Source organism: Medicago sativa, chromosome 6, assembly GCF_051527215.1.
Source record: "Medicago sativa cultivar Bolivia chromosome 6, Bolivia_mono, whole genome shotgun sequence".
Lineage (NCBI taxonomy): Eukaryota > Viridiplantae > Streptophyta > Magnoliopsida > Fabales > Fabaceae > Medicago > Medicago sativa.
The window spans coordinates 29,727,090-29,744,422 of record NC_140754.1 but is presented as its reverse complement, the minus strand read 5'-3'; the positions used below and the strand labels follow the sequence as shown (position 1 = coordinate 29,744,422).

Sequence of the window (17,333 nt, the reverse complement as noted above, 5' to 3'; positions counted from 1 at the left end):
GGATACGATAAATTACTACGTTATTAGTTGTGTACGATTGGGTGCACTTGCCTACTTATACACCATCAAGTTTTTTGCGTCGTTGTCGGGGATTGTGATACTTCGACAAGGTAATTGGTAGATTTTATTTAGTGAATAATTAGGTTAGGTTAGATAATTTTTATTTTATGTTTTTATTGTTCAATTTTTATTTATTGTTTTATTTTAATTTTAATTTTTTTAGGGTTAGTTTAGTTTAGTTTTCTGTTTTTAGTTTTAGGTTAGATTATAGAAATTAGGGTTAGTTCCTACTTTCTGGACTAGGCTTATCTTTCAGGATTAGGTTAGTTTATATTAATTTAGATTAGATTAGTTTTTATTTTATCTTATTTCAAAAATATTTAAGTATGCTTTATTTTAGGTTAGTATCTAGGTTAGTTTTATTTTGTTTTTGATTTTTAGTCAATTTATTCTAAAAAAAAAACACGTAAACCAAAAAAATATATATAATTTTTATTTCCTTTTTTTTATTGAGGAATGCTAGCGTCGGGTGTGGTTATCATGCATAAGGATTCCTTATGCACCCTGCATAAGTCTAGCCCATTATGCACTTAGCCCAACAGAATTACTTCTTACACCCCAAAGAACAACTGATGAAGAAAGCAAACAAAACAAAACAAAACATCACGATCATTTTCATCATCATCCATTCCCAACTTCCACCACCGGTAACAAACATCTACCATCGGAAACAAACTTCCGTCGCCGTCTTCCGTCACCGTCGTACTCAACAACACCGTCGTTCACCACCATCTTTGTCACAACCGCATTTTTGCGAGATCATAATCATAATCTTCATCATCATCGCCGCAAATTCGAAATCAACATCATCACCACCGCATTTTCATCAGCATCATCTTCATCTTCCGCCGCCGCAAGCATCTTCCACCGCTGCAAGCATCTTCCACCATAACCGCATCTTCATCATCTTCAACAAAAAAGAAAAATGATGAAAACAAAACAGGTTTGAACTTATCTTTTGCTTTTAATTTCGAATTGGGGAAAATCAAGTAATTACAATGAGTTTTGAAAGTGTTTCTGTGAGTTAGAAATGGTTTTTGTTTAATTTGGAAAGTAATTGCATCTGTGTAACCCTAAATTGGCATTTTAATTTCGAATTGGGGAAAATCTAGTCAAATAAATGGTTTCAGAGTGTTTAAATGTGCTTATTATAGTATTTTGTTTAAAATTTATGCCAAAACTAATATGCTGTGTAAATGGTTTTTGGAAGTTTTACTCTGAAACCATTTTGCTGTGGAAATGGTTTCAGATCGTATCTCTTGAAAAATGGGACTGAAGATTTCAAGAGATAGGTTGAGGATGTTCTCAAGAACAAAAAAGTGTTGCTAGAAGACTAGAGCATTATTAGTTTAAGTTAAGTTAGAAGACTAGAGCATTATTAGTTTAAGTTAAGTTAGTGCATTTTGTTTAAGTTAGTGCATTTTGAAAAGAACAAAAAAAGTGTTGCTAGAAGACTAGAGCATTATTAGTTTAAGTTAAGTTGGTGCATTTTGTTTTTTTTGTTAATTGTGAGTCAAGAGTTGATGAAAGTTTTGATTTTAAGAAACAAAAAAAAATGTAACTCTTCATGGATGTGCATGCTTAAACTTTTACCCATCTATTTGTGTCTCTATTATAGTCCTCACAGTTATTGTTTAATTATTTATTAGTAACATTTTATCATATTGGGGAAAAAAATTCCTATGTGTGCCTTTGTGGCAACCAGTTTTAACATGTGTAAGTAGATGTGTTAGTCTTGCCTTTCTCTTAATTTCACTTCAGATTTTTGTTATTGCATTCTTGATTTTCAATGTGTGCATCTAGGGTATAGTTTCCTAAATAAGAGCCTTTTAGTTTTGTTTCTTAGGTCCTTTGGCAACGTTTACTTACCAAAAAGATATGGTAGAACATCAATCTTAGTAAGTGCATAATATTAGTTTTGTTTCTTACCACATTGTACGGTATACCAGAGATATTGAAATAAGCTTGTGTTGGCTTCACGTCACGTTGGCAACATACAAAAGCATGTTAGCATGTTTTCATATGCATTTTTGCCGTAATTTTCATCAAACGTCATACAAAACAAACACTTAAAATGAATGCAGTGTTAACATGTTTAAAAACCGAAAACCAACTACAAACAAATAATTGTCCAACTAGCTCATATAGATGGGATGTGGCTCACTGTCATCCATTACATAAACCAAACATCAGTCATTCTTTTAAAAATGCTCTTCTAATTAGGGGAAAAAAATTTCTTCAAGTATGATAATAGTGTATATTTCTTGATTGATTTGTAAAAGCATGTTAGAGGGTAATTTCCAATTTGTAAGTGGAAGAAGGTAATCTTCAGCAGGATTAGAACCCAAATTCAAAAGTTTGGAGATCATTTGTGTGTGCGCGCGCGCGAGCAGTAGGCAGTAGCTATAATGCAATCTGCCACACTGTCATAGTGTTTGGAGATCATTTGTTTTACAACATGTTGCAATTTTGTAAAATGGCAGTATGGATTGAAATCTTCATCTTGCTTGTGTTATGTGTTGTGCTGTATAAATCAATGATTTTGTTTCTTTTGATTTATTTCGCTTAAATGGCAGTATGGATTGAGATCATTTCACTTACTTGCTCCGTCCTTATGGTCTTAAAATATCAGCTGAGACAATATTTTCCTGCATTGTGTTTGTGATTTGAAACGGCTCTATTGGTCCATCTCTGCTAGCTATATATGTGCTCTGACCAAAATCAATGGTTGTTTTATTTCAATGGTCTTTTGCATGAAGTTTCTTGCTGAATGAGAGGGTGGCAATACCGAAATGGAATCTTTCAAAGATTGGTCCAAAACGAGAAAGCATGGGAAGAATGGCAAGGTTGCAAAAACTATGGATTTGAGAATTGGAATCTGTTCAACAATAGTAAGCGACTCCAGCAATTGCAACAGAAACTATGTGGAGAAGGAAGCAACTTCATACTATGAAGAATTGCTTCAAAAGCTAGCAACATGATATATAACCTCCGATAACGGACATGATTAGTGTTAATGTTTTTTTATAGGGTGTTAATGTTTTTTTTTATTGAGTAAGTATAAAGATGTTTATGAATTTTGATGAATTGAAACAAACTTAGGGGTATGGAATACTGAAACCATAAGTATGGTTTAATGGTTTGATAGTTAGTTGTGTCTTTTTATAGTATCTTTCATAGTATAATGTTCATTTTATTTTATTTTTGGCCCAAGAATGTTCAATTTAATTTAATTTTATTAAACTTAGGGGTATGGAATATTAAAACCATAAGTATGGTTTAATGGTTTTGATACTAAAACCATAATTGTGTAATGGTTTTAAATGAAATTATTATTGGTACATGGTTTTAAATAATGATTAAGATGTTATGCACTGAAACCATTTTCCGATTTATTAAACCATACCTATGGTTTAATGGTTTTGATAGTTTTCAATGTGAAACCAAACTAATTGTCTAATGGTTTTGTAATAAAAAAAATTGTGATAACCACTTTTTTTGTAAAGTCTCATCATCTCTCTTTTATTTCTTACGTTGTAAAACGAATTTCTGGCTTTGTCTAAATATAATTGCGCTTTAATGGTTTTAATAGACTTGTATGTGAAAGAAAAATAATTTTCAAATGCTAAATAAAATAAAAGAATAGTGAAAATTATTATTGACCACTTGTATGTGAAAATTATTATTTTCCTTTAAGCACTTAATTATAGTAATATAATCGCATTTTAATTATATGGTCCGTATGACCACTATTTTACAAATGCAACTCCACTATTTTCTTAATTAGAATTGTTGGGTTCTTACTCGCCCCTCACTATGTTTGTGGAGAGTAAGAACCCAACAATTCTTCTGGCCAGAGATCTCCACAACTGTTCCCATCATGTATGTAATCACTCTGTTCATTTGAATTGTTTTTTATTTTTTAATCAAATCTGTGATGAGTTGTTTGGCACAATGGTTCAAACATTAAAATTAAGTTTAACTAGAATTATGCGCAATCCACATGTATAACAAATATCGAGAAATTACCATGGTGCACCCAAAATTGCAGACGTAACGTTTATGACTTCTTTTCCACCAGTAGATATACCTTTAAAACTGTCTGTTTTGCTATCAGCATTTTGTTTACTTCTTTTCTACCAGTAGAAGTTACCTTCGAAACTGTCTATTTTGAAGGACTGTCGATTTTTATAGATTTTATTGTATATTATTCATGTATTCGTTAGTCCGATATGGAAATAAGGTTTATTTTAAATAAAAGAATAGTGAAAAATATTATTGACAAATGGTTTTAAATAAAAACTATTAATGAAACCATACCTAATAAAATGAGGCACAAAAACCAAATGCTAAATAAAATAAAAGAATAGTGAAAATTATTATTAACAAATGGTTTTAAATAAAAACTATTAATGAAACCATAAGTATGGTTTAATGGTTTTGATATTGTTCTACACGAAACCAAACTAATTGTCTAATGGTTTTGTAACAACCTATAATCATCAATACATAACAATAAAATCTAATACAAACTTATAACATAAAAACAATCAATTAGTGACCACTTTTTTTTTTTTAAAGCTTCATCATCTCTCTTTTGTTTCTTCCGATTTATAAGGAATTTCTGCCTTTCTCTATCTTTTTCATAATCACTTTTAAGTCGCTTCTTTGACTTAATTGGATTTGGTCTTTCTTTGAACTTTGGTGCAGAGGACTTCACACCAGCAGATGGTTCACCGACAGTAGCTACTTTTGAAGACTTAGACGGTGTCACGGAAGATGGGTCTTTACGTACACATTTAGAAAGAAGCAACTCCTCTGCTGTTTTCCCAGCTTCAAGAACACCGTGTAGAAAAACTTCAGGTGCCTCCGGATCTATGCCTCCGGATCTGCACAAAAACGTGTAGAAAGCTTTAGCACAGCTAGGGTCGAAAAATGCCATCTTGTTTACCTTAGTGTCATAAGCTGCCACCTGTAACATAAAATGGCAAACAAGGTAAGTCATTAAAATAAAACTGCCAACCTATCAGCAAAATTTTAAGTAGCAAGCATATTGAACTTAAAAAAAGTAACTTTGTATACTAAAGAACAAGGAAATTATGCCATTTGCCATCCCCAACAATAAGATATATGGTGTATTCAATGAAATTTTGTACAAAAAAATGGACAGCATTGTGAGGGGGTGTTCACAGTTCAGCTTTTATCGATTTTGAGGTAGCAATTCATCTGATCCGAAGATTATAATAGCATGTGATTTGGTTCGGATTGCTTTCTAAAAAAAAATCTGATTCGTTGAAGTGCTGTTTGACTTGGATCTGTTTATACGGTTTTTACTAAATAAAGTATCATTGAAAGAACATATGTTAAGCTTCATGTGCAAAAGCAATACTACATACCCTGAATGGCAAAATGTTAAGCTTCTCGAGACCAAGAGCCATGCTAAGCACCTTTTTTCCATGATCAGGGTCATACAAGTCCCGTTTCTCAGTTGGATGACCCATACCAGCGGGATCACGACCAACAATATAGAAGTTGGCGCCTGCATTTATCCGTGCCTTTGCATGCCATTGTACTTCAGTTGGCTCTCCATAATGCATAGGCGATGGAAATATAGAAACAATGGTTGTCTCTGGATCAAGAACTCCATCTTCTAGGACCTATGAACAAGAAAAAGAATTTCACAATTAGAGATAAAACCAATGCTTTAAAAAATTAACCGTACAGCAAACAAGAAAGATCTATAGATCATGGTTAAACTGCTTTATACCAGGTCAAAATCGCAATCTAACTTCTCGTATAATCAGTAAACAGTTCTTGGTCACGATTCAACATGTCGAAACTCACTAGATAAAAGAATTACAAATGAACGGATAACTGAAATTGAATTGCAGTTCAACCACTTCCAAGGTCAATTTTTTAAACATTAGGCACATGCACATTATTTAAACCAGTAACAATTCTACAGCGCCGCTAAAGCTACTATTTGACAACATTTTGAATTAAATAGAGAATCTCAGAGCAATAGCGATGTGTTCAAAAACCGCTACTCTATATCACCGGTATTAAACAAAATTGATTCTTACTCGACGCTATATGAGAAAAAAATGATGGAAATTACCTTGCTATATTGCTCCATCCTGACATCTAACGGAACATCGTCAACCTTTGTGAAACCTCCAAGAGGATGAAGCAATAAAATTGGATTTTTGTAACCCATGTCTAATATACGTTGACGAGTATCGTTCATTAACAAGGCATGACCATTATGGACCGGATTTCTTAACTGAAAGGCGAAAACTGCATCGGCTTTACGCCTAACGAATTCTTCACGAAGTTGTTTGGGAGAGAGCCTGTAGTTATCAAGACCATCATTGTATTTGATAGGTTTTAGCACTTCCAAATCTCCTCCAATAAGCCAATTTCCAGCTGGAGCAATGACCTCCTCAACGTAAGGCAATCCTGGAGCAGTTGTTCCCCAGGTTCTAGCTATTCTTTCTTCTTTGTTATGCTTGTAGATTTCAATGCTGCAAAGAAGTGAAATTAATGGTCATTGGTTAATGAAAAGTGAAAACTCAAAGACACCATGACAGGAGTTTACTTAAATAGCCATAGCCATTGTAATTCAAAAATCCAGCATGTTAAAAAATGAACAAGATGGTTCAACCAATTAAACCATGAACTGAGATTGTCTCCGGTTCAGTTATTTGGGAGGTTCAACTACCGTTTCATCCCAGTTTGAGTAGTTTAAAGAAATTGAACTATGACTCATAGGTCTTGTCAGTTTGATGTCCGGTTCGATTTCTAAAACATTGCAAAATCTAATTTAAAAAACAATGATTTAATGAGTTCAAGTTAAAGCAACATATAAGATTGAAAATCGTAGGCATGTAAACAAGCAAGTGAGATGTGTGAAAAAATAAATCATATAATATATGATGAGTCGTTGTAGTTTATTGAAACTCTCACTATATCTTCAACTCATTGTATGTTTGGATTGACGATAAGTTAGGCAAAATCATGGTGTCCCACCCTGATTTCAACGGGGAGTAACATTGAGAACTGTCAGCATGAATCATTGAAGAACTTTCAACACTCAATTGTCTACTCTCACCATGAATCAGTGATGAAGTTTCAACACTCAAATGTCCACTCTTAGATGGAGTTGATATCAAATCCATTGAAAACAGCAACAAACACTGTTAAGAACAAACAACCATTAGATATCATAAATTGAACCTACAACTGAAACAAACTTGAAGCTAATTGCTACAACCAAATCACTAAGTTTGAATAACTAAATTGATACTAAGAACAAATCCGATATTTGAATCAATATGCCAAAACCAATATGCTGTGTAAATGGTTTTTTCAAGTTTTACTCTGAAACCATTTTGCTGTGGAAATGGTTTCAGATTGTTGATTTGAAACTACAACTGAAGCAAAATTGATTCTTATACAAATAGAAAAATGAAGCTAATTGCTACAACTGAATCACTAAATTTGAATCACTAAATTGATACTATACTAACAACAAATTCGAAATACATAGTTGAATATGATTAAGCCACTGTAATTTGAATCACTGTAATTGCTACTGCACTGTATTGCCGGAAAACTACGTCGGACCGGCAAGAAAGGGTGAAATTCGTGCAACTTAGATGCAAATCGCAAACGGCAAGCAGGAACAAACTGAAATCGCAAACCTGAACAAAGAGAACCCATAATCGCAAATCGCAAGCAGGAAGAGAAGTAAGTAAAACGAGGTCAGAGCAGCGAGCAACCGTGAAGCAAGGTTCGCCGGTGAAATCGGCGCAATCACGCCGTGACGTAGCCGGTGAAATTGGAGTCGCGAAAATGGAGAAAGAATGCGGTTTCTGCAATCAGATTGTGGGTTAGGGTGGCGCAAAGGTGAAGGAACGTTCGCCGATGAAATCGGCGCAATCCCGCCGTGAATCAACCGGAAAATGACGTCGAAGTTACAGTGGCGCGCGAGCAAGGTTGAGTCGTATGAGGTAGGAGAAGATTGTGGGGACTGATTGTGGGGTCTGAGGTGAGAACCATAGGATCATTACAAGTGTCCAATTATCTGATGGCTGTGATTAACTTATGCATGGTCCATAAGTTATGGCTTATGCACCATAACTTTTGCCGCTAGCGTCAACCGCTTAGCCACTCTATCTTAACCACTCTCTCAATGATACGCCCACGTAACCCTATTCTTTAGACCTGTAATTGGCAACCGGCTCTTCCTTTTCTTTTTCTTCTTTTTTCCTTTTTTTAATAGATGCCACCATATTTTCATCTCATTCTCTCTCTCTCTCTCTCTCTCTCTCTCTCTCTCTCTCTCTCTCTCTCTCTCTCTCTCTCTCTCAACTGAAAACCATCGGCCACCGCTATGTATCAGCCGTCCCAAAGGCCAAACCCACCAACCACACATCTTTCCTTGCATAATGGTATACTTGATGAAAGTCGGTCTTTTTCATTTTTTTTATCAAGAGAAGTTTTTTTTTTTTTTTTTTGACATCATCGAAGAGATGATTTTATATGTTTCCTAGTTTCAGAACTTCTTATAATCCATGGTAATTAAAAAAAATAAAAATAAAAAAAAAAGAATCTTAATTTTGACCAGATTGATAAAAGAGAAGGAAAAAAAAACACTCTTCACCATCACAATTCCGTGAACCTGTCATAATCCCTTTTTCCTTCATTGTATAACCCCATCAAAACGTTTTTGATTTGAAGCTTTAATTGAGTCTTTTTGGAACATAAACATCACAACACCACAACGGTTGAACTCGGATACTGAAGTGGTGTTAGAAGAAGAAATGACATTTGCAAACAGCAGATTGGCGTTGGTTTTGGGTTTTTGAGAATAAAGTCATCAAATTTTAGAAACTGCCTAAACCAGTTACCCGGTGCATGTGCATGATTTAACAAAACAGATGACGTGTCTTAAATGATGGGCGAGTGTCACTAGGAGAGTGTGTAAGCGATTGTCGCTAGCACTGCTCTTTTTTATTTTGTCTAATTCTCTATCGTAAAGCCTTCTTAAATCCCTTGTTTGTTGTTTTATGTGTGGTGCAGATTCAGGTACCTTGTTATTTTACTCCGACATCAATAAAACTGAAAGAGCAATTCGAAAAGCAATCCGATAAGCAAGAGAAGCAGCAGTTGTTCCACTTTCAAGTCTTAGTGAATCAAATAGTGGTGCTGCATCTTTCGCATTAGCCTCTAAATTTTGGAGGAAATAATTTACGGTGGTTGTAAGCTTGCCTCTTCTACAATTTTGTGATTCTTAAAGTCTAAAACGTTGAAATGTGAAAGTTCACTTAAAGAAGTGTATAAAGCTTATGATAGAAGTTATTGGAATCGCATAATAACAAAAATTCCTATGGTATATAGACAAGAATTTAGAGTTTCCAAGTGCTTATGATTTTTCATTTATCACAATGTTAATTACTTTGATCAGAGAAGTGCTTAAACAATAGGAGTTTGAACAAAAGATCTAAACGGACAAACCATATAATATGTAATTCACATTCTTTCAATATTCCAATAGATATTTCACAAAAACAATATCAATTTAACACTCAAATTCACATATAATTTTTGGTTTTTGTTATTTTTTTTTTTCTCACTTTCCGGGGACAAAGTTTGTAGCAAAAGCCCAAGCATTGTTGTTGACTGGGTCTGCGAGGTGGTTAGCAAGGTTTTCCAATGGTCCCTTTCCGGTCACAATGGCCTGACCGAAGAATCCGAACATAGAGAACATGGCTAACCTACCATTCTTAATCTCTTTCACTTTCAACTCTGCAAAAGCCTTTGGGTCATCGGCGAGTCCCAATGGGTCGAAGCTGCCACCTGGGTAGAGTGGGTCAATCACCTCACCAAGAGGTCCACCAGCAATACGGTAACCCTCAACGGCACCCATCAAGATAACTTGGCAGGCCCAGATGGCAAGGATGCTTTGTGCATGGACAAGACTTGGGTTGCCCAAATAGTCAAGACCACCCTCACTAAAGATTTGGGATCCAGCCTTGAACCACACAGCTTCGCCGAATTTAACGCCATTACGCGCCAACAACTCAGGGAACACACAACCTAGGGCTCCCAACATGGCCCATCTGGAGTGGATAACCTCAAGTTCATGGTTTTTTGCAAATGTCTCTGGATCAACAGAAAGTCCAGCAGTATCCCAACCATAATCACCAGGGAATTCACCTGTCAAGTAGGTTGGAGCCTCACTGGAGAATGGACCCAAATACTTGACACGGTCTGGACCGTACCATGGACTTCCAGAAGAAACTTTCTTTGTGGTTGTTTTTCTCATGGTGACCCTTCCAATACCAAGGTCTTGGGTAGAAGGGTTAAGCTTGATTTGCCTTTCCAACCAATGATGAAGAAGAGAGAGACATTGTTGAGGCAGCCATTGTAGAAATTTAGTGGCAATTGAACTTAAACCAAATGAAAACTATAAATGAAAGTGAAGAGAATGGTTAGTGTTGATGCTTGTAATCGGGTCAATTGGGCATTATATATGCCAAAATAGAGGGTAAGGGTTCCTATCTTTCGAAGATATTTATCTAAATTTTTATTGGTTTGGAGCATTGCTTTTGTCCTCTTGCTTCTTATACCATACCATTTATCAGTTCATTTATTTCCCTTACTAGTACGTACAATACATATAAGATCCACCCTAATATCATAAAATATTTATTTCATCCAATACGAAATGGCCATGTATGATTTTGGATAGATTATATTTTTTTATAGGGTAACAAATAGATGTACATACGTCCCGTAAGTGTAGCTCAATTGGTAGCTATTAGAGATAATTTGTGTAGGTCGGGGTTCGAACCCCGAATTCCCCACTTCTCCACGTGTGTGAATCTAGCCACTAGACTACTTAAAAAAAAAAAGATGTACATACAAAGATTGGGGAACAATAGTGCAATGGTCCTACTTCTATCAAATAAATGTTATTCTTTATGCAATAATCACTAGAAATTTTAACCATATATATAATAATGAAAAATGGCATGCAATTACGACACAAATTAAACCAAAAGATACATATAATTAGATAGTTTTTTTTAGGGGTGTAATTAGTAGTTATGAGGCAGGAATATCAGAACCTATACTTTAAATTGGAGATTTTATTAAAATATCAAAAAATGGTAAATTTGAAATAAATGACCATTCTTTGAAAAGATTCTGCATGTCTAATTATCTATACTATATATAAAGAAAACTATCTCTTTCAGCACTTTTAAGCTGAATTTTTCTTTCCAAAAATACCCTCAATTTTCAATACAAATAACACATGTAACAAATAGACACTACAAGAATTCCCCAATCTACTAACCAATACAAAATTGCATTACTGAGGGATTTAGGCCCTCAGTAATTACTGGCGGAATAAACCTTCAGTAACATCCAAAAAACCCTCAATAAAGTTACTGACGGAAAAATCCCACAATAATTTAGTGAGTTACATTACTGACGGATAAATCCGTCAGTATTTTCAATAAAGAACCTACGAATTATTACTGAGGGATATAATCCGCCAATAATGTAAACACATATGTCTTTGCTTTACTGAGGGAGATAATCCGTCAGTAATGGTATAACGGAATTATATAATCCGCCAGTAATTCAAAAGATCCGCCAGTAATGTTGTTATTTACGAATCCGTCAGTAACGCATACGGTCCGCCAGTAATTAAAGCAACAATCCGCCAGTATTGAAACCAAATCCGCCAGTATTGAAACCAAACCCTAAAACCCAATTTTAGAACTCATTTTCACTTTCCTCCAATTTCAATTTCCCTCTTCCGCTACCTCATCCAAATCAGAAGGTCCTCTCTCTCTCTCTCTCTCTCTCTCTCTCTCTCTCTCTCTCTCTCACCGTTCTTCCTTCGAAGCGGACTTCGTGTTGAATTTCAAACCCTAATTTTCAAAACCATTCATGAGATCCGAGTGAAGGAGGAAAGAATAATCTGAACTCAAATCCAACGCTTTCAACAATCAGAGAGAAGAAGGATCCATTTCATGAAGGCTTCAAAGCTTTAAGCTTTTCGAAATCATCCAGCTGGGTCCAAAACCAGTGAGTTACTTCTATTTTTCGTATCTTATTGTGCTTTTTCTTTATGAGTTTGTTGCTTTTGCTTCGATATAGAACTTCAGATTGGGATTTGGATCCCTAATTAGAGATTTATTAGAAGGTTAATGTTTAATTCATAACTAAGAATGTTTTTTTCTATTAACAATTTGACTTTTGATTGTTTTGTAAATAAAGGGGTCATTTTTTAGCTATGGTCCTGTAATTAGCTGAGTTGAATAGCGAATTTTTTTTTGAAGAAAGAGTTGAATAGCGAATTACAATCACATAACTGCTAACTCTGACAATTTTCAGTTGTTTTCTGTTTTGTGTTTTTGGTTTGATGTGGGAATTCTGTTGCGGCCTGCTGTTGGTGGGGTGTGGGAGTTTGTTTCGGTCAGCTGCTGGGTGTGTTCCTTTATTGCCGAGTTGTAGCTATCAAGGACCTGTGGTGTTTTTGTAGAGCTTCTGGTGATTATGCTATTGTTATCAGTCATAATCCTGATAATGATACTTCTAGGTATGTTTTTTTCTCTCTGTTTTGTTTAATTTGTTGATTATTGATATAATTATTTGGTGCTCTACCATATCGAATCGCAAATGGTGGTCAGTATTTTATATCTTCACATACTTTTCATTTTGTTCTTTTGTTTTGCTAACTGCATTCTTTTCTTTGTTCACAAAATGCAGATGAATTTCACGGTTTGTATGAAATTAGTTTCTTGATAGAAGACACAATGGGGCAGTGATGTTGCTTTCAGTTTTTAGATCAGACAATATGTTGAAGAGTCTTGGTATTGGCAAGGTTTTTAAGTATGCAACCATGTTGAGATTCTTTTTGTATGCCTATTGTTTGAGAAAAGGTGATTCTGCTCCTTCCTTTGAAACCCAGAATTAAGGTTTTTTTAACTCATTAGTTGTTAGTTTAAGTGTGAAGCTCATCCACACTCGGAGAAATAAGGTTGGTTTAAGTGTTGTTGCTTTTCTGTGTTGTTGTGGTTGCCGATGATCCGTCTCAATGAAATTTACAAACAACTTCAACATATACATTCTATTACTTCTGCTATGCAATAGTGCTATAGCGCCACTATAGCTGATATTTTGTACTGAATAGCATATCTCAGAATAATAGTGGTTTGTTCAAATATCTCTCCGTTATAGTGCTACAGCGCCACTATAGCTGCTATTTAACAACACATATATTAACCTCTTCTTTTTCTTCTTCTTCTTTTTAAATAACAAAGCAATGTTAACCCCTTCATTTTCTTCTTCTTCTTCTTTGGTAACAAGGCAGTGATGATGTTTTCAGCAATTGAATCAAACATTGGGTGAAGAGTTGTTTCATGGTGAGGTGGTTCTGTTTCTGTGGAAGTCACACTTGTGGCGCTTTGCAGAGATGCCCGACGCAGCTTTTGGAAACCTCTTCTCTCTTCTGATGTTAGTATTAACGATGTTTGATTATATTGTTTTTTGGAATTAATTTTGGTATTTATGAGTGGATTTGAACTTTCAATAGAAATGGCTGATCTGGGTTGTTTGCCTGATCATGATTATATGTGTAATAAAGCAAGACTTTGTTGTGTCAACTGATTTGTATAAATGTGTTTCTTGTTCTTGTAAGGGCATTTGAATTTATGTGTAACCATCCATATTTATGTTTCTTGTTCTCTAGCTCCAAAAGATGGTCGGTACAAATCCAATGGATATTGCAAGGTCTAATTTGGCCTTCTATTTTAATTGAAGTATTACCTTCACTTTAAAGAACGGTGTTCATAAGTTTGTTTTGATCTAATTGATGTTTTAAAGTATTAGAAGCCCACCTTGTTAAGTTGATGATGGTTTGCCTATAGTCATGGCATGACGGATTTTAGGCTTCATGCTTGTCGGAGTTAAGTTAATTTAAGATGTGCATTTATATAAGCATGAATCAATTGAAAGGGTCATGGCTAGAGACATTTTATATGGTTTCAATTCTAATCATTAAAGTGACATTGGTTTAGTAGAAAAATAACTTAGTTAGGAGGAGCTGAAGGTCCTGCTCGACCTACCGGAGGAGCTGCTGCTATTGCTATGCTAATTGGTCCTGATGCCCCTATTTCTTTTGAAAGCAAATTGAGGGGAAGTCATATGGCTCATGTTTATGATTTTTACACTCTCCAATATTACACAATTATCAACTACTAGATACTTTGTGGTGATATTTATTTGATTATAGATCTATTCATATGTTATACTTCACTTCTTTCTAACAATTATTTTTTATTTATTTTTGTGTGTGTGTAGGATCCGCAACCAGAATATAAGCTCTTTGGTACTATTGTACATTCAGGATACTCCCCTGAATCTGGTCACTATTACGCTTATATAAAGGTTTGTGAATTTATAAGTCCATCTGTGTGCAAATTATGTAGTCTACCCATTGATTTATGGTTACATGAACATTTGTGGTACTGCCGCAAATGATGCTTATTGTGTTAAATCAAAGCAGGAAACAAGCTAGGGACTGACCAGTTCAAGTTCTTAGCAATTCGGATCTGTTTAATAATTAGATATTAGTCATTTACCTTGATAGTTCAGCATGCCACCTTCATGATTTTCCGTCTTCCTTCCAAAATTAAGTTGATAAATAGAACTTGATGTACACATTTAGAGCTTATACTAACTCATACATTCTTTTAAGAATGAGCATCACTTGTGAGAAGTTGTTATAATAAGCATTTTATTCACAGTAGCAACTGCTAACAGACTTGGTTCCTTAAATGCTGACATGCATAATGTGGCAAGGTTCTTAGTTGGAAAAGATTAATTATGTCAGCTCTATCTATTAATGAATCATTTTTAGCCAATCTTCATCATTCATTCTTTTTCATTCCTTTATTCGGCTTGATCGCGCATTTTAGCTTTTATTCTGATCGTCTTTGCTTTAACTTGTACTCTGATGTAATTTCATCTAGTTTCCTTATTATGTTAGAATTTGTTAACTGACTTATTCAGTTTGTTACTTTATCTTAGGTAACAGGCATTGTAACAGGTTTTGTACTAGAAGAGGACCTAAACTCACAATCCATCATTCATCCTTTGTTCCGATGCCACCGGAGGAAATACGAGCAGCAAATTACCAGGAGGGAGACTAGGAACAAATTTGTTTGAATATTATGATCATTAGCTTATTATGTTAGTTTTATAAATTGTATGAATATTATTTAAATATTTATGATTTTTTACGAAAACTATTTAAGGATTGTACAAATATTATGATATATTGATTAATTAATTTGTGTCTTATTAAATTAAAATTTTATTTCTTTTATTTATTTGTGTTGAATTAATTTTATTTCTTTAATTAGAATTAAAAAGTAGGAAGGGATCACAAAAAAAAGGTCCATTACATTACTGGCGGAATTTTTCGTCACTAATGCAAATCTGTATAAACATTACTGGCGGAATTTTCCCTCAGTAATGGAGAGGTAGTTTTGACAAAGCATTACTGAGGGATTATTCCGCCAGTAATTACTGACGGATTGCAATCCGCCAGTAATTACTGGCGGAATAATCCCTCAGTAATGCTTTGTCAAAACTAACTCCCCATTACTGAGGGAAAATTCCGCCAGTAACATTTCTGACGCTCATATTACTGAGGGACTCGAATCCGCCAGTAATGCGTATTACTGAGGGATTTTTTGCATTACTGGGGGATTATTTCCACCAGTAATAAGGAAAATTCTTGTAGTGAGATAAGAATAAATTTAAATATTAAAAAAATGTAACAAACACGATATATATATATATATATATATATATATATATATATATATATATATATATATATATATATATATATATGTCTATTTTTTCTTTATCATTTAAAAAGTGTAACAAACTAAATGAGTATATTTATACTTAATTTTTTTATTATCCCAATTATACCCTTAAACAACTTTTTCTATAATAAAGATTGTTGTTGGTGCTTTTCTATAATAAAGATTGTTGTTGGTGCTATTGAAATAAATAATCATCTTTAATTTGGTTTGTTATAATTAGAAAACAACAAACATTTATATTTTTAGTTTTAATCAAAATCAAAATTTCATAAAAAAACATAGTTCATAATTTTCAAATTTTAGCGCAATAAAAAGAGCGGAAATTCTTTTCGTTAGTGAATATAATTTTTATTTTACAATATATTATTTATACATAAAAAAAAAGTTTATTAAAATAACACATTGAGGCACGAAAACTTGACAAGACATACTATTTTTTTTTTTGAAATATAACAACACATGTTATAAAAGTTGTAACATATTTTAAATAATCAATAATAAGTCAAAAAAACAATGCAATTTAGGTTCATCCAAGAAAAATGAGCCTAGTTTTCAAATGAACGAGATTATTTTTTTGCAGCATAAAGAAGATCAGTTATTTTGGAAAGTCATCATGCACCATTGAAAAGTCGTTGAAGTAGTGCATAGTCCAAATGGGATCCTTCTGAAAACAAAGGTGTCATAAGTACATGTAAAAGTTGTCTTCTGTTGGTCTTTATGAGATATAACTATCCGATTGCAGCCAGAGTAGCCATCTAGAAAGCAATAGAATTCTTGCTCAGCCAATCTATCCAGCATGTGGTTTATGAAAGGCAAAGGAAAATTATCCTTCCTTATAAATTTGTTGAGCTTCTTGTAGTCCATATATACATATTGTTGGGGTTTTGATTATATGTTGGCTGCATTTAGTTAAAACAACAAATTCTAGAAGGATGTTGTACCAGATGTCCTGAACATGTAAGTACGACATATTAGCTTAAGGTGAAGTATTTTGTTTCGCATTCTTAGAAGATTATATTTTTGTGTGAAATCCTTGAAGATATGATTGAAGATTTTATTCACATAACTTGTGATCCAAGAGGTGTGTGTTTCTAGAAACTTGTAATTGTCGATTTTGCTATGTCATGAAGTAAATGTCCTAAACATTTTAGGAAATAATATATTTTACTCCTAGAAGATTGTGAACGTAATTTGACATTCTGGTAAGACTTCTATTAAAGGAATATTGATATGTAATTGCTTTAAGATTTCAAGAAACGTTTTATACTACTTCACCATAGAAGCTTTCACTAACCTTTGAGAAAAAGGCAATGCAAGCTTCAATTGAAAATTATGTTGAATGTTGAATATTGT

The 17,333-nt window shown here is 34.0% G+C and overlaps 2 protein-coding genes and 1 long non-coding RNA gene across 10 annotated transcripts; 1 reads left to right on the top strand and 2 right to left on the bottom strand.

Annotated features, from left to right (window-relative positions):
* Positions 1-4,453: 4,453 nt before the first annotated feature.
* Positions 4,454-8,206, bottom strand: LOC146914416 (ATP sulfurylase 2-like). Of its 3 annotated transcripts, none has more exons than XM_085717267.1 (4): positions 7,764-8,206; positions 6,179-6,584; positions 5,457-5,717; positions 4,454-5,032 (listed from the first exon to the last, which is right to left on the bottom strand). In XM_085717267.1, exons 2-4 carry the CDS (start codon positions 6,305-6,307, stop codon positions 4,583-4,585), a joined length of 840 nt encoding a protein of 279 aa, XP_085573393.1. In that variant the 5' UTR covers positions 6,308-6,584; positions 7,764-8,206; the 3' UTR covers positions 4,454-4,582. The 3 variants fall into 3 exon arrangements, with proteins under 3 accessions (XP_085573393.1, XP_085573394.1, XP_085573392.1); XM_085717268.1 differs by lacking the exon at positions 7,764-8,206 and adding an exon at positions 7,172-7,714; XM_085717266.1 differs by lacking the exon at positions 7,764-8,206 and having other exon boundaries at positions 6,179-6,766.
* A 1,360-nt stretch (positions 8,207-9,566) lies between these two features.
* Positions 9,567-10,567, bottom strand: LOC146914415 (chlorophyll a-b binding protein of LHCII type I, chloroplastic). The gene has a single exon (XM_085717269.1). The coding sequence runs from the start codon at positions 10,388-10,390 to the stop codon at positions 9,695-9,697; it is 696 nt and encodes a 231-aa protein (XP_085573395.1). The 5' UTR covers positions 10,391-10,567; the 3' UTR covers positions 9,567-9,694.
* An 835-nt stretch (positions 10,568-11,402) lies between these two features.
* On the top strand, positions 11,403-15,455 carry LOC146914414 (uncharacterized). 6 transcript variants are annotated; one of them, XR_015014173.1, is made up of 6 exons: positions 11,403-12,165; positions 12,561-12,679; positions 12,850-13,022; positions 13,450-13,596; positions 14,443-14,529; positions 15,172-15,455. It is a non-coding gene; the product is annotated as an uncharacterized LOC146914414 (long non-coding RNA). The 6 variants fall into 6 exon arrangements; XR_015014170.1 differs by having other exon boundaries at positions 12,475-12,679; positions 13,469-13,596; XR_015014169.1 differs by having other exon boundaries at positions 12,475-12,679; positions 13,454-13,596.
* Positions 15,456-17,333: the final 1,878 nt, after the last annotated feature.

Bases quoted from the DNA above. Each gene is read 5' to 3' on its own strand.
- LOC146914416 (XM_085717267.1), bottom strand. From the start codon at position 6,307: ATGAACGATACTCGTCAACGTATATTAGACATGGGTTACAAAAATCCA. The intron at 5,718-6,178 runs GTAATTTCCATC...TCTTGTTCATAG, and splicing joins GGATGGAGCAATATAGCAAG to GTCCTAGAAGATGGAGTTCT. The intron at 5,033-5,456 runs GTATGTAGTATT...TTTATGTTACAG, and splicing joins TTAACATTTTGCCATTCAGG to GTGGCAGCTTATGACACTAA.
- LOC146914415 (XM_085717269.1), bottom strand. From the start codon at position 10,390: ATGAGAAAAACAACCACAAAGAAAGTTTCTTCTGGAAGTCCATGGTAC.